The following is a 21,252-nucleotide window of genomic DNA, read 5'->3' on the forward strand; positions in this document are numbered from 1 at the left end:
TAATGTTGGTATGCCTACTTAATAGATAAAAGATCTACTTTTAGAAAGATTAAAATGATGTTGGTCTTTAAACACACATTTAATTCCTTTTCCTAATACGTATAGAGTCAAGCAGAGTTATTTTTCTCACATAATTTAGGATTACATTTACTTGTACTTGGCTCACTTCACTAAGGAAAGGCCATATCTTAGTAATGACGACAGGGGGCGATAGAGAGTTATCCTAATACGACTGCCAACCGGAAAAACAACACCCACGAAGAAGACCGCAGTGCTGCAAACTTCCGTCAACAGTGACATAAGCGTCATAATGTGAACTGAGGGAGAGTTTTGAGGGTCTGTGTTTTCTCTGACAGCTTTCTGAACACTTCACAGCTACTGTAAGCTTTTCCTTTTTATCCATTTATTGGTGACAACGGATAAAGAGAGACAACATAATATTTAGATAACGGCATGCTCAAAACACCTAGCCAGTCATCTGTATTGTTTATACAGTTTTAAAAAATGACATAAGACTTGACACAAGTACTTCAACACTTTGTTTAATGTGTGTAAAGTGAACACGTTGGCATCAATGGGTTCAATTATTTGTACAGTCTATGGGTCAATGTGATCGTTTTGTCTCAACTATTAGTGAGATTCATTTTCAGAGGACTGATGTGATTTTACCATTCTTCTTTACTCATCTGCTTCTCAGAGCTTGTCGCGATGATAAACATGTTTTATTGAATCAGTGAAAGAAAAACAGGGCGTGTCAGCACAAGTATGATCACATTTAAGTGTGCATAAAAAAACTGAAATGCTCTGACAGTTTTACTTTAGTTTTTTATAGATGTTTGTCATTTCATGGAGGCAGTAAAGAAGGTGATATCCTCAAGAAAAAATAAATATGTTTTACAAAATAAATGGTAATATTATCATGTATTTAAATGCCATGCATACAAGTGCACTTTTTTCTAAACTTCATTCATTTGACTTCAAACAAAGTCAATGATTTAAACAAAATGTGAGCACGCCTACATTTAACTTATAATCGGCTTTGTTTAACCCTTTGTGAACTCTCACAGGTCTGTAGACTGTTCACCAGCAGCAGTCTAACAAAGGGACAAAGGCATGCCTCCTTTAGTCGGAGCTGAGTTGATCCAGACTCCCGTGCAGCTCTATCGATATCTCCTCAGATGCTGCAGACTGTTGCCAACTACAGCAGTGCAGCAGCATTACCGACATGCCATCAGACAGGTGAGGTTGTTGCATGTTCAGTGATTATTAAAGTATCTTGGAGATATATATATATAATTGTTAGTTGATATGTCTACGGTACAGAACAAAAAACTAAAGATGAGTCAGAAAACGATTGCAATTTGCTATGTGGGAGTTAAAGGTCACATAATATCCTCCTGGTTTAGAAGTTTTATTAAGTCTCAGAGCTCCCCAAACACATCTGTGAAGTGTGTAGTTGCAAATCCACTCTGATCCTGTATTTGATCATGTCTATAAACCCCTCTATTTCAGCCCTGTTTAAATCTATTACTTGTTTATAGTTCTGCTTTACTCACAGATCTTTTTGTCATGATTTAGATCCTTCTAATGAGCTGCAGTGCTGTCCATGCTGTTTCCAGTCAATAACTGATGTTAATCTATAATAAGAGGGCAATTGAGTGTAAGATGACGTATCAAATACAAGTCTGAAGATATACCTTTCGATGAAAATCATGAGCAATAAAATTAATTACAAAATAGGTGTTGTTGGCAAAATAATTCTTGCCATTCCAGACCTGCGATGAAATACAGGGAAAAGGAAGGTATGAAATGGTCTTCTTGCGTCTACGAGATGATTATGAATCCTCCAATCAGGGACATACCAAGGTCCAACAGTGTTGTGTTGATTCAAATCATTGTTGACATATTTCTAAACAACATGAACACAGGAACAAGAAATTTTGCGCTATTTTTTAAATTAGTTCATTTGGGGCTTTTATGCCTTTTTTATAGAGAGAGGACAATGAATAGAGTCATAAATGAGAGAGTGTGTAATGACGTGGGAAAGGAGCCAACGGTCAGACTTGAAGCCGGGTCACCGCCTTTGTTTCGTCACTCAATTTGTCAAGACCTGAACCTGGCGAGATGAAGCACCACCTGCAGAAAGTTAGTAAGAAATAAAAAACGGTCTTGTCTTGATCTTTTGATTTGTTTGCAGGGTTACACCAGTCATTCAGACGAAGACGACCAGGAGAGGATACAAATGATGATCCAAAGAGCAATCGCTGACGCAGACTGGATTCTTCATAAAGTAAGGAGGGCAGCTGCTGAAGTTAAGGTTCATGTAAAAAATACAAACCGTAACTGTTTTTGTTTCTCTTTTTACATTTACAGTACACCAAGAAGAAGTGAGGTTCACAGAGTACATCTCCCGCTGCACATCTGTTCTTGTTGTTGTGTTGATATGTGCATGAACAGCGATGATGAAGAAACATCTGTCACTATAAAGTTAAAAAGTGTAAATACTGTTATTAGACTGAACAGAGTTTATGACTATGTATTGTATTTCTTTTCTCAATAAATGAATGTTTATATACAGTACAAAGGGATTGATTTGTTTCTTCTTCATATGAACAGGTACTTATTATCCACACAGTCCAACCTGAAGTTTCTAAGGTCAAAAGTAGGATTTTGCGGTACAACTTCCCCCGGCTACCAAGGAGCATGTCCTACAAAGTCTTTTGTAGTCTGAAGCTGAAGTCTGAAGCTTTTCTTTAAACTTGAGACCTTTCACCAAAGCGAAAGTCACAGGATTAGTAAAACAACAATGAAATATGGACTGGACTCCAAATGTGTGAAATAGTGAATTATTTTCTTAAGTGATTGTAGAGCTCCTGGAAGGGAAACACAAACAAGCTGATTTATTTTATTAAGTAGTGTAAGTCTAGTGAATATATAATAGAAACTACAAACACACGTTGGTGTATATCACTCAAAGAACTTCGTCCTCTTTAGGAGACGAAGCAGATGTGACCTAAAACGTTTGATTGGAAATCTGAGGAAGAGGTCCAAATGCTCCAGCAGCACTTTTTACTAAGGTCATCTTTATTTATTATTAAGATTTGATGTTAGATTTCACTGTTTTATTAGACTGAATTGTTCTGCTCAGTACACAAAGTTGTTCAACCTTGAAGTTAATGGGCCATTTTCATATTTCATTTTATTAGCAAAGGGACAAAGAACAAAATGAAACATAATAGTCAAGGTGACTTTTATAATTGCCAACTGTTCTCAACTCTTAAACCCTTATGATGAACTTTTTAAGCTTAATGAAGAAACTTTTTATTGTTCAACATAGTCCACTATTTATTCAAGTATAATCATCGGTTGTCTAAATGAATACAAGAAATACACAAAACAGGAAGAACGAAGAAAACAAATCTGGAACAGGGGAACGTATTGATGGTGTGTTGTGCCCACAGACTCCGGTTATACAAGCGGATTGGAATAAAAGCAAACGTAACACAGATGGAATCAGGATGTCAATGTGTCTCCCTTCTTATTTACAGATGCATGCACATGCAGTATTGCAATTAATACAAAAAGTAGTAAAACTAGATATACACACTAATCTTTCAGTATAAATAGTATAAATAATATTCCTTTGTATAAACAACTCCATCGTCTTTACTGTTGGTCTGAGATGTTGAGATGTTTGGTCTGAGGTCAAGATGTTTCCCGATGATGTTGGAGCTTTGGGATTGCTTCAGAAAAAGAGTTGCAGCAGAGTAGCTCTCTGAGGGAAGGGCTCTCCCAGAGAGAAACAGGACAGGCACTCCGGAAACGCGCTCACAGACGTCAAACATTTTCTGCAATCTGAGTCTGAGCGTCACTTCTGCAGGATAAACTGGTCAATAAACTCGTTCTGCTCCGACTCCACTTTGGACAAGGCTTCGTACTCAATTCGATATCTGAAACAAAACAGAAATAAATGTCACTGAAATAACGTAATGACGCACACAGTTCATGTTGTTAACATGCCTACTAATGTTGATGCAACACTAATGATGTAGATTATCATGTGCATACTGTCAACTTTTTCTTTTTGAAAGGTATTTATCATAGACTGTCAAATTTTTAATTATTGGCAGAAACAGAAAGTCAACAAATGATGTCATTACATCCAGGAAGCTAGATATACTGTAACTGTTTGCTGTAATCATGATGGCAACCTTTGGTTTTAAAAGTGAGGCTAATGCAGAAGTACATTACACCTGCAGTATTTCTAATGGCCAGCAGGGGGAGATTAAAAAGAAGCATGGATTTATGTTTTTATTTTTTTTAAATGTAGGGGAATCAGCCCTTTGTTTAACTTGCTGATTTATCTCAGTAAACATCTCCCTCCAAAGCTTTTCATCCAAAACATCAGTTTGAAGTCGTCTTCAATACAGCATGATGTTTATGTTAACTATGGTCGTGAAATAGACACTATGGCTTAAGACAACTCACTGAAAACATCTGTTAAGTTTTCCACTATACAAAAGACATTCTGGGAGAATAATAAGCTGGGGTTTTTTAAAGTGACTGAGATATTCTTTCCACACCTCAAAATGTGTTCGCTGAGTAATTTCACAGTTAGCTCCTTGCTAACCCATACTAGAAGTATTTTAATCATGGCATGTGCTCTATCTCCACCTTCTAGACCAAATACCTTCCATAGCTTCTGTCTCCAAATGAAGACATGGAGATGTCAAGACAGAGTGACGTGAAGCCTATCGTAGCTGAGATCAGATACTGATGTAACAAATCAAATTCATTGTGTTAAGACAGAGATTAAATCAATTTAATACCTTGTATAGCATCTTAAACCATGAGTGTGTATGCAACCATAATACAGACCAAACTTTACATGAGGTGATTTTAACATGAGGAGGTCTGAGACGATGTATCCCAACTGATGCTGGTTCAAAAGGTTATGCATTTACTGCTCACACAAGCTAGTTATTCAGAAATATATGGATTGCACTAAATGGTAAAAACACACACAGTTTACCTCTCAAGTTGCATCTTCTTTTCAGCTATCAGAGCCTGGAGCTGCTGCTGTTGAGCCTCTCTCTGCTTTGCCACTGACTTGAGCAAGTTTCTGGCCCCAATCGCCTGAAGAAGAAAACAGAGCACAGGGTGTTTTTGGCCCATGACGGCAACGTATTCTTGCATGTCGCTGATGTAGAGAGCTTCGAAAGCAAATTTAACCTTCATCTTTTCTGTCTCTGCCTCTTTTGCCAGTTCGTCCACCAGTTCTATCAGACCTCCCACTATCTTCTGAAACTGTCCGATTTCTGCAAAAAGACAGGTATAATGTGCTGTTGAAATTCAAAGTTGGGTGCAGACAAAGCTGAATGGATGGATGGATAGAAATTCAAGCTGAATGGACTTAATGACTTTCAGTGCTTACTATCCACAAACTCTTTACACTCCTCCTTGAGCTCAGATGTCTTCTGGCTGACATCAGGATCCAGCACCCGCAGCTTGTTGAGTTCATCGAAATAAAAACCTGCTTCGGCTAACGGGTCTTTAGCCATGGCCACAGGCCCTGTAATAAAAAAAAAATAAAGGAAATAAAAAACACAAATCATGTAAGATCGGGCTTTAAGACGCTGAGCCACGTTAAATGGACATTACTTACAGATGCCCTGCAGCTAACAGGTTTATATCTTGATAACTAAATGCTGACACCTGTTTGTTGTCTATCACTTAGTAACAGTGTCTGTTTGGACTGCATGTTAATGCGCACATTTACCTGAACTATGACCTTGAATAGGAGAACAACAAATGGAAAAACGAGACAGTGCCATGATTTACAAGCAACAGCTCTATTCAAAATGCATAAGTTATTTAATGCACATCTTCAACAGCTCACAGTTTCTTAAAATCAACCATGACTGATTTTATAACCATGTAATTACTTTAACTTCATTTAAACAGATGGTACCTTTAACACCGGTCTTCAAGGGCTAACACTGTATTAAACCTCCAATATGGTTCACACAATTGTTGTTTTTTTACCAATAATAAAATCCTGTCTATGATCCAAACCCTAACCTGAAATTAGTCCAAATGAACTAGCTAACGTTAGCTTCATTTCTCGAGCTTGCCCCCTTCAAAAAAGTCTAAAATGGAGAACAAGTCACAAACATACATAAACCACGTTCAGGTCCCTATTATAAAAACTTCACATAAATCAGTATGTAGCTTATTCGAGTCAGAAATAATATTGTTACCTTTTAACACCGCTGTCACCGTTAGCTCAAACGGCTCTGTGTTGTTTGGCTATGTGGCATTGTAAACCATGATGGTGCGTTCAGGTACGCCTCAGATGCTCCGTATTCCCGGCTCAATCATCTTGAAGTGACACTATGGTTGCTATTAAAATGCCGTGTGTTTTTTTGTTGATTTTATTTTATTTCCATTTTGTCACTCACAGGATGCAGAGAGCAGCAGGGGAAAGAAAACACTTCAATTAAGAGTTGATCAATTAAACATATGATGGATGTCATGATTATTAAAGCCATACAATATGATACACTGTCCACGAGTAAGAAATTGTACATCAAATAAAGTTGGATGTCCTTCATAAAACTCAGAGAAAGTACATTTTCACTTGATGTCGCCTAACTTCGATTTTCTGTAAATGTTTTCTTCATAAATCCTTCTCATATCTTGGCCTTTATCTCACGTTCTCATTTCCTCAAGGAGAACTACATGGGACCTAAAGAGCTGTGTTTAAAAAATCTGGTTTAGATTAATTTGTCACCAGTCAATGCCAAAAGTTTTATTAAAGAATAACCAGCAATCCTATCCAGATACATCAGTTAATCTGCTTTGTGGCCCTTGTCCTCACTGCAATCAGGGAAGATATTATGGTCTAAAAAAAATACACAGTGCACCTTTAAAAACTGATTTATTATAAGCGTGTTATGCCTGTAAATGCCAGCAGGGGGCAGCAGCGTGGTGTTTCCGACATTTCGCCTCCTGTAACGACAAGCGAAGAAGACGAAAATAAAGAGTCGAGAGTTAACTTCACATAGTTGTATTTATTTTTTATTTTAAAGTTCAACTAGATGCCCTTGGAGTACATTTTTGTTTCACAACGACAAGAACCAGATATGTTATCTTTATGTAGCGCTGCTGTCTGACAACAACTAAAACACAGCACGGTGAGTTCGCTTTTTAAGCTAGGAGACAAACTGAAGACTAACACTTAACTTTAACTTTTTAACAATGACAGTATGTACTCTTTGTACTTTGTACACTTCGTCTATTATTGTACCAACCAGCCCCAGTGTCAAGATACTGTCAAACTTTTAAGAGTATGCTGTTTCCTCTGCCTGTTTAGCTTTCATCATAAACTTCAGCTAACTTTGCTAACAATAGTAAAACACAGAAAAGTGGCCTTAACGTTACAGATGTGTTTTATTGGTGTTATATCTTTAAATCGTGGGGTATCATTCGGACGAACTGATCAGTTTATCATAACAATATGCATATATATTTCTATACATTCAATAAATTTGCTATAAAATCACATCCATCCATTTGTGACAACCAGGAAAATATTAAAATGTTAAACCTTTAAAGAGAGATCTGTCATCATCACCTCTATCTGACCTTACATCCTCAAGACTCTGAAATATTCATTTAAGTGAATTAGTCAAAGTAGATTATCTATTGAAGACATGTTGTTCCCTTCAGGCGGAGAAATGATCAGGATGATCTGTTATGAAACCTACAAGATGTGTTTGTTCACCCCCTTTATGTGCCTCTATATTAAGGTTTATTCTCTGATGGGCCCGCTGCCCAACAGACCTGTAGGATTGTTTCATATGTAAATTATGTCATCTAAAGTTAGTAAACTTACAAGATCTGTTTTGGAGTTTATAAAACCTCTTTGTACTTTTCTTGTGACTCATAAGACTAAGAATGTATTCTTCTATACAGCAAGTTGGTCAATGTCTGCCTACAGATGTGTCCTCCCCTACCTTCTTTCCTTTTTGGTTTCCTGCCCACTCACATTCCTTTAGTCCGGAAGAGGAACTGAAAGGAAAGACAGCAGTAAGGTAGAGGTGACTGTGGATAGTTGAAGCTCTTTTTTTCATTTAGTCAGTTTTCCAGAGATGAAGGAAACTAGACGAGCCCAATTATAAACTTACGTCTGTCAGCTTCTCACCGTTATCATTCATAAACATTATATTTATGACCACAGTGCTCCAGACTTATGTCATTTATTTCTACTTTATGATTGCAGTTTTTTAATTTTTGGGGGGTAAAACAGTACAATCATGTGTATGCTTTGAATAAACCTCCCCAGCTCTGTGTGTTTTATTCTAGGAATGATCTGGAACAGTAATTGGTTGTGGCGGCCTCATCAGTAGCTGTCACCACGGCGGGGGACCCTCGGACCTCCGTTTGCAGGGTGGTCATCTACCTCCAAAGGGACATGTCCGGGGACAGCTGTCTGCCCCAGCATCACACCCAGTCCCACTGCATGTCCTCAGCCCCATCTCTGACCTGTCCGAAGACCAAGACCTCCAGCTATCGAGGAGCCGTGGGCTTGGGCAACAAATATGTGCGGCTTAACGTGGGGGGGACGCTGTTTTACGCAACGCTGCAAGTGCTGACCAGACAGGAATCTATGCTGAGATCCATGTTCAGTGGAAAGAAAGAAGTGTTCACTGATAAAGACGGTGAGACACAAGCTGACATTTGTCCATAAGCAATGACTTTAACATGTTTTTATTATCTTTTTCACTAACTTTCAGGTTGTACTAAATCTATGAAGCATTTAAAAAATACTTCAACAAGGGAAATCATGTGGCGCAAATAAACCTGGTGGATCATTTTAAAAAGCTTTAAGGTCTAAACTAGGTCTAATAACTTAAGTTATGAGCTTTTTCTAAAAATGATTAGCGATACTTGCTTTTTATATCCTCTAGATCAGGGTTTCTTAACCTTTTTGACCTTGGGGCCCAACATTTTCAGGGCAAGGTAGTCTGGGGCCCAACATTTTCAGGGCAAGGTAGTCTGGGGCCCAATCGAGTGAATGGTTCTGATTTAACTTTTGCGGTCATTTTTATTTAATAGCTATTTGTGTCACTATGTTGTAATAATGAATCCTGTTCTTCATTTGTATGTTTTTTAATCAATATATAACCTATACATTGGCTAATTATGCATAAAACCTTGCACAAGTTAAGATCATTTAATTAATTTTGCTCATATAAAACCATGTTTTAGTGCATGTTTGTCAAATAAGTAACACAATATAAACTTAGCAACAAAAGCAATAAAATGAGGTGCTCTAAGTAGTTCGGTAGATTTGGTGAAATTAAAAAGAGCATTCTGTTTTGTGTAGCGCTGCCCCCCGTTGCTGTCATTATTTTTTCGTTTTAAGAACCTCTCCATCATGTTTCCATTCAGATTCAGGCGCCGTTTACACGGAGACGCTGTGACAGTAAGACGAAACATTTGGACATGCGCAGTAGTCGAGAACAAACAACAATGGCGGCGGCTATGTGCTTCAGCAGCTATTCGCGTTGTATCGTCTTTTAAAACAGAACCTTGATATGAGACATCGTGTATGTCGCCGCCAAAAGAGCAACGAACACCTGCAGCAAATAGTTCAACCTTTACCCGAGCACAGGGCGACCATATGCTGCATTTAGTTAAGACCTGGGAGAACTAGCCGCTAAACAGGATGTTGTGGAGGAAGTGGTTGTACTGCTGAGTGTCGCGCGTGTCGCGTAGTAAAGTTCCAGTACTTCTAACTGATGATACTGCCTCTGGTGGTCGGAGAGTATACTGCAGGCCAACGATCACGGCCCTTACGGCCCACAGATGCAAACATATTATCCCCTTGCGGCCCTGCAGGTGGCGCTCGCGGCCCTTCGAAGGGCCGCGGCCCTATGGTTAAGAAACCCTGCTCTAGATGATAAGATTCTCATCATCATCTTATATTGTTGCATTACCTACAGGTTGGATCCTGATCGACCGCAGCGGGAAACACTTTGGCAGCATTCTGTGTTACCTGCGCGACAGCACATTGACTTTACCCAAAGGTCGTCAGGCCGTCCAGGAGCTGCTGGCTGAGGCAAAGTTCTTCCTCATCGAGGGCCTGGTGGAGCTTTGTCAGAACACACTGCAGGTCAGTCACACACACTGACAGTTGTTCAAAACAATGTGCAAGTGGCACACCAAACAACACAAGTCTTTCCTCATCTTTTATTTCATTAATTTATATTTTTGAATATATTTCAAAAATCTTTCTGCTGTTTACACCGTGGCTCAGAGAGAAACGTTTTTTCCACTCTGTATGTCCAGAACATGTTTAAAAATGGACAATAAATGGCTTTGACATTGACGTGTGTTATTGGACATATGCAGAGTATCGATATGCGTTATTAATCCTGTCAGTGGGAAGTTCGGTTTTACACTCTTTAATGAACCAGAACATTCAAGTGTACCTCGACACAATGATTCAACTTTAGTTTAAATTAAAAAGTATTGATGCTCACTGTCAGGGCTTAATATAACATTGATTTTGTGTGTTAATGTAACTACTGATGATTACAGCCATAAGCATTCAGACTGGGCTGATTTTTCTGTCGCAGTCCGGCTCTGTACACAAGGCTGTGTTCAAGTCAATCTTAAAGATGTCTGCCGATTTAGTCACGTGACTTTTGTTCTGACATAGAGAGAGATGATTCAAACCAGTTTAAAACGTGACACTCGGCCTACAGTCAGTAGAAAGACAACACAAACTCTTAATAACCTTTCTTTGTTTTCTGTGGTCGTTGACAGGACAGTAAGGAGCAGCCCATGTGTGTCATACCTGTGGTCACCTCCAGTAAAGAAGAGGAGAGGCTCATCCAGTCCTCAACAAAGGTACACGCGGATCATTGTCTGGAAACAGTTTTCTTAATAATGTTTCATTTTTGACCTAAAAGAAAAGCATGTTAGCAGCCTGAAGAAGGATCCCGTCTCAGGGCGATTTAACAACAACAACAACAACAACAAGTACCTGGAGAAAGGATCAAAATGCTCTCGTCATGAATGTTTTTATGAGGTTTGTTGGTGGTCAATATTCTTGATGTGAGTCAAGCCAACACTGCTGTGAGCGAAAGACGGAGGGAACGCTGTCTCAACTGCATAAAAGTCTAATCTGTGTGTCCGAACTGAACTGTGACGAATGCTCGCCTAAAAAAGATGGCTGCTCTAATGTAATTCATAGTTGGCATTTTACAGTCTCTCAGGAATAACATGTTGATATTTCCCCTCTCTAAGCCTGTGGTGAAGCTGCTGTACAACAGAAGCAACAACAAATACTCCTACACCAGGTAAGAGAGCGTTTCTTCAGAGGTCTGACCACTTTCTCTGAATCCTCACATCATGTTTGCACTGTTGGAAGCAAAGAGCCTCAGGCCACAGAGCAGATTGAACCATTCAAGAACTTCTCCTCATCTCGACAGCAACTCCGACGACAACCTGCTGAAGAACATCGAGCTGTTCGACAGGCTCTCCCTCAGCTTCAACGGCCGCGTCCTCTTCATCAAAGACGTGATTGGGGATGAGATCTGCTGCTGGTCATTTTACGGTCAGGGTCGCAAGCTGGCTGAAGTGTGCTGCACCTCCATCGTCTACGCCACGGAGAAGAAGCAGAGCAAGGTAGGTTTGCACATGTTGATTCTACTTAGCATGTGCAAATGTAGTTTGAACAACCTCAGAGCAGACAGAGCCTCGCCCCCCCTGAAATCTCAGATATGACTTTGTTTTTCCACACTTATGTCCAGCTGCAATCAGACTGCAATATGTTCTGCAACCAGTGTTTAACTTGATCTGCAGGCATGACTGAAGCACAAACACATCTACTGCGACATGACCTTTTCTATGAATGTAATTACGGTGTAAAGATGGTTTGCGTCTGTCTCTTTTGACGTCAGGTGGAGTTTCCTGAAGCACGCATCTACGAGGAGACTTTGAACACGTTGCTCTACGAGACGATGCCGCTGCCTGACAACTCGCTGCTGGAGGCAACGAGACGGAGCTACAACAACTGTGGCTCCCTCAGCGAGGAAGAAGAGGGGCCCGGAGGATCTGAGCTTCGAGAGCGAGTCCGTCGGATCCACGTTAAGAGGTACAGCACATACGACGACCGACAGCTTGGACACTGAGGCTGAAGACGCTGCTCAGACTTCAGCTCATCACGTCGAGGACGAACATTCAAACATGAAACCTGATGATGCTCAGACGTTTCTCCTGTGAATGTTTTACCTTCTTACCACTATCTAAAGGTTCAACTGTGGCCAAATAGGTTTTAAATCTGACTCGTATCCCAGATAGCTGTGATGTCATCGGCTCTGTTTATAAAACTTCATGAATTATCAAATAATTCAGAGCAACTTCTTCAAATATTCTTTATGTGCAGAAGCTTTTTATTCTTACATGTAGCCTAGCAGTAGAGGGTAAATCACTAGTGAGCAATATTTCTTGGATGAAATATTGTTACGATCAAAGCACTTAGACTCTTAATCGGCAGGAGAGCATGTTTTATATTTATAAATTATATTTTTCATACACATTATAACAACGTTTACTGCAAGCAAAGATGAACCTGTCTTAGGTTTTTCCCCACAATCAGTGTCTCTTTGAATCCAGTTTACCACGATGCCTTTCTCCAGTTGTGAAGATAAAATTCTTGTTATTCAGCAGTTTTCTGTCCTGAGTCTTTATTCTTTTGGCTTTAAGGTCTAAGGCCCTGTTATTTTAGTGATGGATAAACTGCCAAAGCTTCAAGAACAAAACATCAGCTCTCAGAATCAAAACGGAGCACTGTGGGCACAGTCATGTTGTTGCAACAAGTTTGGCTGCAACTTTTGATGACTAAAAACAAGATTTCCCAATATTGCATGGTCAGATGTTTGTTGTACTTTTGTTACCATGGTGTTAAACGGATATCGTCATTGTTCAATTATTACCAGAATTGTAATGAAGTTTAAAATTCTCCTGTCATGACAACTCTAATCCCGACAAAGTGATAAAAATACAGACCGCTTGTCTGAAAATAATAAAGGCGGTTTGCTTTTTAAGGAAACTATCTGATTTCGTAACTAAACACAATGCACGGATAACAGAGTCTAACACTGGCAGTGAAAACTATAATATGATAAATACATTATTAACATACATTTAAGGCTCTTTCTTTAACTTCTAAAACCAGACATAGACTTAACATTGGGTTGCATTCTTTAAAATGTTAATACTGGGCTCGACAACCAGCTGCTTTAAAAATGTCTAGGTGAGTAAATCTGTAATGCTTTCAGAGACAATGTTCTGAAAACATATAAAAAGAATTAGGTTTCTGAAAACAATATATCCAGAACGATGTGAATTTTAAAGATTTCAGATTTCAAAATTAAAAAGCAGTTTTACCTAAAGAAACTACATATTTGGTATTTAAAAATATTTTCAATTTCTTAATCTTTTGAAGTATCTGTCTACCTTTCTTTTACCATATATGTAATTGCAGACACAAAGCCATGGTCATGCAGTTTTCAGGGTAAACTTTGCTGAATAAAATTGTGTGAAACTGATGGCTGCAGTTGCACACTCATCCCACAAGGAGGCTCCAGCAGCAGGTGTCATGAACGGGACTGGATTCAAATCAGTGTTTGCTTTTTAGATCACGTTTTGTGACGTCATGTATTTGCAACCGGCCTGCCTGGCATCGTCACTGAGGATGACCACAGTGTGCTTCACAGTGATTATTTATAGAAACCTCATGGATGAGCTGCAGGCCCTCCTGAGTGTTGGTGACACCCTGGCAAGCTTGTGAATGAAGTCATTAAATGAGCTGCATTAAAATGAGCTAATTAAATGCATTGCAAGTTTCCTCCCTTATGAATGCACTGAAGAGCTATCTGCTCTAAAAATACGGCAGACTGTGGTTGGTTGTCACACTCATTTTTCCTGCATAAATCATTCATCGTCATCCATCTTTAAAAAAGTTGTATCTGAATTACAGGGAAGATTAAAGCAACAATATGTAATGTTTCCACATTGAAATAGTAGTTTCAAAGTGTATCTAGTATAACAATAATTGTCTTTTTTATATGAGATTGATTTTTTTGGGGCTTTTGCCTTTATTTAGACGTGCGACATAGAGTCGCACACTGGAGAGACTATGTCTCTCGGCTGGCTTGGGAACGCCTCGGGGTCCCACCGGAAGAGCTGGAGGAGGTATCTGGGGTGAGGGAAGTCTGGGCATCTCTGCTTAGACTGCTGCCCCCGCGACCCGGCCCAGGATAAGCAGCAGAAAATGGATGGATGGTAGGACATAGAGTCAGAGTGGAGAATGGATAGAGTCAGAAATCAGGGAGAGAGAGTAGGGACAACACACGGGAAGGAGCCAAAGGTTGGATTCAAACCTGGCCTGCTCTACCACTAGGCTACCATTGGCCCCCAAAGTACAATTACTTTTAATAGGGTAGCTAAAACTTCTCCTATGTCCAACGAGCGTCTAGTCACCTGTTTTCAGCACTATGTAACTTTTGCTGATGCCCACAATTGTCTCCTGAGAATTGCGTACAGTTTCATGGTACTAGTTAAGCAGCCAGTTAGCCGATATATGTACACAGCGTCATCTCTCAACTGTAAGGTCGACAGTTCGATCCCAAGTTCCTGCAATGATGTGTCATTGGGCAAGACAATTAACCCCCAGTTTTTCTTGTTGCTTCGTTGTCAGGGAGTAATGGGGAATAATGAGTAAATTCTGGTCACTTTGCATAGTAGCCTCTGTCATCAATGTGTGAATGAGTCTGAAAGTGAGGTGTAACCTGCAGTGTTAAAAGTGCTTTGAGTAGTCAGAAGACTAAATAAGCACAATACAGGCCCAAGTCCATGACTGTTGGTTTTTGATACAACATCTGAGGCTAAGAGGGGGAAAAAGGACATTGACAGATGAAGCTAAGAAGAGATGTGACATCCTGTGAAATGGTAAGATGCAATTCTGACACATGCACACCTGGAGCTGGCGATGTTGATACTCTGTGTCTTTTACGACAATTTCACTCAGACCTAATCTTATTTTTGAACTAGGTTTATTTCTGCTGTAAAAACTGACATTTTGATTTTGATGCAGGATCTAATAGGGATTAAAGTAGACAGTTTTTTGGACTACCAACTTGGCTTCATTATTTTAAACCAGTTGTCGCTTGACAAGAACATGAAGCTGAGGGTGAAAGAGCAGCAAGTGGTTAGAAAAGGCATGGTTATCAGGTCACCAGTTTATATTTTAGTCTAATTCAAACAAGGCTTGGTTAATAGTTTACCTCCTTATTTCCCACTGTATGAAATAGGCTACCATTTGTGGTTATAGCCATCAACATCAACACAAACACAGCAGAGAAGTTGAGCTCAATCCGTGGATTAGCTAAGGTTCCTCCTAGCAGATTAACCTGTTCTGAGGTTGAAACACAATATATAGGCTACGAGTTAGCATTAATTTGAGTAATATTACAATTTAAACTATGTTCAGTTGTAATGAAAAAGAAATGAGTTTACAGATCAACAATGGTCCCTCTGCTATAAAGTTGGGTATTTAACATTGGAGTGAATGGGAATTGGCTCGCAGTTATAAACACTCTCCAGTGGCCACTCAGGGAACTGCAGATTTTGGAAAAAACTTGTTTGTCACTTCTGCACTAGGGAGGTTGGACAGATATAAAGGGATTTCACACATATTCTATACCAATATATCAAGCCGCCCCATTTCGTTTTCTTGGTTGTTGCGGGAAGTGTGACTACCATCCCCAATTTTCACAACATGTCAGTGCACTATAATCCTTAATGTCTTTAGATCATTTCCCAACTTTCAGAGAGCTCCCCTGCTGTCACTCGTTTCTTTCAGGAGAGAAGGAAGAGGCTGCTAAAAATAAACCTGCGGGCTCTACAGGTTGCCTTGTTGGATGCTGAGAGGCTGCAGGCTGCAGGTCTGGGCGGGGCTGGATGCTGCTGCTGGGAGGGTCTCTGACATGTTCTCCATTGATCAGGACGCCGAGGAAGGCGGGGCCATGTGACGTCAAGGCCGGGCTGCTCGGCTGCGTCAGAGTCCAGCTGAGCGAAGAAAGAAGGAAACGAGAAATAAAAAGGGAGAGCAGGTTCAGAGGGAGCGGACGGAGTGTGTCAGGGCTGTGTCGTGCTCACCGCGGACAGACACACACTGAACAAACAGGCGGACAGACAGACATGGAGAGCTCCACTGAGGAAGATTACAAAGAAAAATTATTATGGAACGTCAAACGAGAGGTAGGCGCTGTTTTGACAGCCTGTCGACCCGCAGATTTCTATATTTTCTGTTTTATTTCAACACACACACACGGTCAGAGGCTGTTGCATGAATATTAAGGCTTGTTCTTGAAACTCGATTATTAATGTAAGTGTACAATATGAGGAGGAATACTGTATGCACATGGGCTATAAACTGCACCTGCCCTTTAATTTGTGTAAATATGTATGTTTCCTTTGTCTGACCAATTTAGTGATGAGTAGCTGATATGGCTGTTGTGTTCAGCTGAAAATGTTGCTGAAGGAATATTCCTGCATTTTACATAAACATGCATGTTTTTAACTGCACATGCAAAAGGTATACATTGAGGTTTTAGGTGTTTTGTAATCTGCTGGTATTTCTAATAACAGAGCTGTAATATGCATTATGTGTCCAGCATAGAAACCGTGATATTTGCCATAAGATCCGAGTCGGGCTGCAACAAATGATCATTTTCAGTGTCAATTAATCTGCTTCATATTATTAGGATTTATTTCTAAGCCCAGAAAAATTGCGAGAAAGTTGGGGGAAGAGGTATCTTTACATTTCTATTTTGTTAAACCACCAGCCTTAAACCCAAAGACTTTTCTTTTAAAAATGACACGAAAAGCAAAGAATTTATGATGCATAAACCTGCAAATATTTGAAATCTTAAATATATTTGATTGACAAAAGCACCAAAATGATTTTTCGTTTAGCAAAATATTTTGGGATTATAGTTTTTGGATCCATGAATCCATCCATGAATAATCCAGCCTTGCAGGCAGACATATCCTTGCTTTGAGCACCTGTCTGAATTGTTCCAGCAGAGCATCCTTTTTCTACACAGGTTGTTTCTCCGTTTGTCTCTACTAACAGTTCAAACAGAGCCACAGGCTTTTTTGTTCCTGCTGATGAATGTCTCACGTCTCTCCTGTGAGGAATCATAAATCATTACTCCGTTAACCTCTCTGCCCACTCCAACACTGTAATCCTCCTGCCGACTTTACCCAAAGATCCATAGCTGGAGAGCGATTTCCCTGCTGCTGAAATGTCAGAGTAAATCAGCTGAATGTGGCAAGGTGTGGCTCACCGCCATAGAGTAAGACTGAGTGTAAATGTGAGCTGGTAGTTCCATAATTTTAATGAAGAGGAAAGGTCAAGCTAAAAATATCAAGACCAAAATCAACCGGGCAGTCAAACAGGAGAGAAAAGGCTGGAGATGGAAAACCTCATATTTAACAAGTGATACCTTATTATTTGTCCAGCAAATAGTTAATCTTTAAACCAAAACATACCTATTACAACCTTATTGAGTGGCATAAAAAAAAAAATCTCCAATGGGTGTATGTTAATTAATAACTAAATTGCAGAAGATCTACTGAGGAGGTTTTAGCAAGTCAATGCTGTTTGTTTGTCCAACCTGTTGCACACCATTCTCTGTTTCTTCACAAGTACAGTTTGTGTTCGGTGTCTCTTTGCATTTTTATTATTTACATCTCCCTGTGGAAATGATTTCATTTGGATCGTTAGTACAGTTATCGTTAGCCAAACTTACACTGAGTCAGGCATTTAGTAATCAGAAAAAAAGAAACAAAAAGTCCTTCATGTTTCATCACTTGTCAAGTCTGATTTAAACAAGACTGATGTCAAAGGGCTGCAATATAAAAAGACTGTCGTTCCTTTGGCGACTACTAGAGGCAAGCTCAAGAAGTGAGTGTGTCTCCGTATTTCATGCCTTTATTGTAAGTAATAAGAAACATGTTTACATGGTATGCTAAAGAGTTTCAGTATATCGAGCTCATTTCTCTATTCTTCACTGTATGGGAATCTAAATTGCACACAAGTGTGTTCCATTTAATGTAATTTTTACAATGACTTGTTAAAAGGGGTGTGGCCTATTTGGGTGACAGATGGAAGCTGGTAGATACCTGCGAGCTGTCATCTCAGCTTCGGTAGATGATCTTCCCCTCTCTGCTATTTTGTTTTTGGTACCTTTGGTAGATTTTTTCAAACAAATTGATGACATGTTAAGATACATTACGTTCGCTTTTTTTCCTGATGTGTGATATGATATAACTCAGTACAGCTCTATATAATACTTCGTTACAATTTCCCATGTTATACGTTACATTATAATACAATACAAACATGACAGATTTGATCCAATATGGTTTTTCATTCGTTAATTCATGATGGTCAGGTCAGGATTGTTGTTGGCTTCTTTTCCGCAGAGAGAGAGAGAGACCACCAGGTTCTGATAACCTGCAGCTCCTAGTCAAAACATGTCATACAGTGCAAACTTGCTGAAACAAACTAAAGATTATTATTATTATTAAAGATTACTAACAGCCGCAGAGCTGAGAGTTAGTCAGAAGTTCCAGAAATTGTTTCTAGGATTTCTAAGACTGCCTTTCAGAGCAGGCTAAGTAAACTTCCATCTGTTTTCTTTTAAGTTAACAGCTAGCATTTTATTTAAAAAAAAAAAAAAAAAAAAGACCTGCACGTTGGAATATCTCTGGATTCAGTTTGAATATCCGGGCTCATCACCCATAGGTACAGGTCTTAAATAATTTACTCATCCCGACGTCTGTAAGGCAGAAAATAGCTCAAGTTATCTGCAGGAAGCGGAGATCTGTGCCTTCTGAAAATGGACCATTGGGGAAATAAGTGAAACATTGCATTCCTGGGTCACTGTGTGGTTGTGTGTTGATACTCTGAGCTGAATCTTCATACCTCCAGTTGTTGTGCTGTGTTTGCACCAGTTCTCAAGCTTCCTGGTTGCTATCATTTCAAAAAGGTTTGCTGTCTACCATCATGTTTGGTTAGTTCTCTGCAGTCTTTAGTCCAGCCTCACAATTTAGGGCGAATTAATTCTAGGAAATCATGATTGGAATTTTGACATTGAACAGCATTAATATTTATAATAATGGAGCTACATTGACGGATTGTCTGACAATAAAAGAAGCATGAAAAGGTGAACAGGTTGTCCATTGTAAAAAAGCTATCGAATTTCATTAACAAGTTTTCGACACACCCATTTTTTAACTAGTCCTCTAATTTATCAATAATATTCCAGTCGCAGTGTGTGCTGGTGTCTGTATCTGGTCAGACCCTGCTTCTCATCATGTAGCTGCATGTGGGACATTTCTATGTCTGTCACATTGTGCAAAAGTGTATAAAGCTCCGAGCTGGTGTATAAAGCAAACACTCCACAGGTCAGGGTTAAGAGGAAACGTTACGATCAGGCTGTCTCTCTTGTGTGTTCTCTTAATGAGATGCCAAAAGGACTATACCCTGGTGCTTGCCAACAAGAGAACTTGACTGGTCTGTCTGTGTCGTGCCTGTCTGACAGAGGGCGGTGCAGACACACACACAGGGGGCACTGTGAAGAGCGCTGCAAATTGAGCTGCTTCTTACACACTTGTGTGGAGTTGTAGACTGTACTGTACATAGTGATGTAGCTTTTATGCACAGCCTGAAAACACAGCAGCAATTGTCTCTTTGAATTGTGTAGTTATATACACAGTGATATACAGTACAACATTTCTCATCATTATCTTCATACTGACATACAGCACTGAAACCTGACATTTACGCATAAGCCCTGCAGCTACACAAATGTATGTATGTAAGGAATACAAAAAGGAAAAAAAATAAATAAGTGTGATTTTCTTGCAAGGTCCTGCATACTGTCTTTATTGAACTAATACATTGACACACTGACTGCTCTGATACATTGCCAATGTATTTATGAAATATTAAGTCATTGTGCAGAACTTTGTTTACAATTTTGGATGGACTCACTTTTCTTTTTTAGAAAACGGCTCTGTTTTGATTTTGAAAATGATATGTGTTATCCGTAGTTAGGCACATTAAGCTGACATGATTGAAAGGTGGGCACGATGTAACGGCTTGTCAGGAAGTTTCAAACCCGCCTCAGCTCCAGTTCTCAGCCTGTTGTTAGGTTCACAGTAGAATTTCCAGCTTGGCGGTGGCTGCTACCAATGAGCTTCCGGAGCCCCCTGCAGGAAAAGACGGCTGACATCACTCAGGCTTCGTCTATTGATATAACTACTATCTATGGTCAAGTGTCAAAGTATTGAACATTTTTACAACTTGACTTCAGAACTATATGAATCTGCTGTTTGCTACATGGATCTGTATGTTGTTAAAAATATATCATTTTGCCTGTATTGTTCAGATATCAGGTAGTTATTTAGCTCCGTGTGTGTCCTCAATTCAGCCATGAGAAGCTCCTTGATGCTTTTTGTCATTACAGATCAAACTGTGCTGTGAGAGACTCAGAGACCGGTCATGTTTGTTCATGCTTAGAGCTCTCTGTCTCTTTAAGCTGCTCTGTGCTCGCTCAGTGCTGCTTGGCAACTGAAAGCTTCAGCAGTGCACGCAGAAGCTAAATTGCATCAGTCGGTGATTAATATCAGAGCAGTGAGGCGCTCCGTCAGGTTGTTCTCAAACAGAAAGGGCCTCTCTGTGTTCACCTGTTGTATCCAACATCCTTTTCTTTTATCTTTGAGAGATATGCAGTTAAGTATAAAGGTAGGGTTCCTTTGCTAATGTTCAAATTGAATACTCATTGATGCATTTATAATCTATAATATTGCCTCTGTATACGGCGTAGTTGCTGTGTGGCTGAGGTAAACCAACCTTCGAAACTGCCCTTTTTAAAGACTTGGAAGAAAAACATATTTAGTAGTGTGTGGCACTTTTTTAACCTTATAAAATCAATCATGCATATTCCAAAATGAGCTTACAACAAACATACAGCTTAAATTGATTCTTAAAGTCCTGGAATAAGTCTGGCATGTAAAAAACAACTTTTACTCACTACTTAGATAGAGTAACAGCAATTTCATTTTCATTTTTCTGCTCTTAATAGCATGCCACTTGGCTCT

At 39.5% G+C, this 21,252-nt stretch overlaps 4 protein-coding genes across 10 annotated transcripts in view; 3 read left to right on the forward strand and 1 right to left on the reverse strand.

Moving 5' to 3' along the window:
* Positions 1 to 2,584, forward strand: part of lyrm9 (LYR motif containing 9) — a 28,315-nt gene extending 25,731 nt beyond the window's left edge. The window contains exons 1-4 of one of the 3 annotated variants that reach the window (XM_079354428.1): positions 242 to 336; positions 1,068 to 1,239; positions 2,198 to 2,290; positions 2,374 to 2,584. In XM_079354428.1, the coding sequence (XP_079210554.1) occupies positions 1,114 to 1,239; positions 2,198 to 2,290; positions 2,374 to 2,391 (237 nt within the window). In that variant the 5' untranslated portion in view covers positions 242 to 336; positions 1,068 to 1,113 and the 3' untranslated portion in view covers positions 2,392 to 2,584. Of the gene's footprint in view, positions 1 to 241; positions 381 to 1,067; positions 1,240 to 2,197; positions 2,291 to 2,373 lie in introns of those variants that run through there. The other 2 variants (XM_079354426.1, XM_079354427.1) reach the window with 2 other exon arrangements.
* Positions 2,585 to 3,318: 734 nt separating this feature from the next.
* ift20 (intraflagellar transport 20 homolog (Chlamydomonas)) lies at positions 3,319 to 6,374 on the reverse strand. 2 transcript variants are annotated; one of them, XM_079354550.1, is made up of 5 exons: positions 6,261 to 6,373; positions 5,435 to 5,572; positions 5,233 to 5,318; positions 5,033 to 5,136; positions 3,319 to 3,950 (listed from the first exon to the last, which is right to left on the reverse strand). In XM_079354550.1, exons 2-5 carry the CDS (start codon positions 5,559 to 5,561, stop codon positions 3,869 to 3,871), a joined length of 399 nt encoding a protein of 132 aa, XP_079210676.1. In that variant the 5' UTR covers positions 5,562 to 5,572; positions 6,261 to 6,373; the 3' UTR covers positions 3,319 to 3,868. The 2 variants fall into 2 exon arrangements, with proteins under 2 accessions (XP_079210676.1, XP_079210675.1); XM_079354549.1 differs by having other exon boundaries at positions 5,033 to 5,318; positions 6,261 to 6,374.
* Positions 6,375 to 6,978: 604 nt separating this feature from the next.
* On the forward strand, positions 6,979 to 12,743 carry tnfaip1 (tumor necrosis factor, alpha-induced protein 1 (endothelial)). 2 transcript variants are annotated; one of them, XM_079353789.1, is made up of 7 exons: positions 6,979 to 7,196; positions 8,348 to 8,723; positions 10,011 to 10,180; positions 10,837 to 10,920; positions 11,320 to 11,372; positions 11,505 to 11,700; positions 11,976 to 12,743. In XM_079353789.1, the coding sequence occupies exons 2-7, from the start codon at positions 8,477 to 8,479 to the stop codon at positions 12,204 to 12,206; spliced, it is 981 nt and encodes a 326-aa protein (XP_079209915.1). In that variant the 5' UTR covers positions 6,979 to 7,196; positions 8,348 to 8,476; the 3' UTR covers positions 12,207 to 12,743. The 2 variants fall into 2 exon arrangements, with proteins under 2 accessions (XP_079209915.1, XP_079209914.1); XM_079353788.1 differs by having other exon boundaries at positions 8,368 to 8,723.
* Positions 12,744 to 16,128: 3,385 nt separating this feature from the next.
* The window catches only part of sgsm2 (small G protein signaling modulator 2), a 62,792-nt gene continuing 57,668 nt past the window's right edge, over positions 16,129 to 21,252 (forward strand). For 2 of the 3 annotated variants that reach the window (XM_079354421.1, XM_079354423.1), the window contains exon 1: positions 16,129 to 16,338. In XM_079354421.1, the coding sequence (XP_079210547.1) occupies positions 16,279 to 16,338 (60 nt within the window). In that variant the 5' untranslated portion in view covers positions 16,129 to 16,278. The remainder of the gene's footprint in view (positions 16,339 to 21,252) is intronic. The other variant, XM_079354422.1, reaches the window with a different exon arrangement.

Source organism: Symphodus melops (genome assembly GCF_947650265.1).
Source record: "Symphodus melops genome assembly, chromosome: 10".
Classification (NCBI taxonomy): Eukaryota; Metazoa; Chordata; class Actinopteri; order Labriformes; family Labridae; genus Symphodus; species Symphodus melops.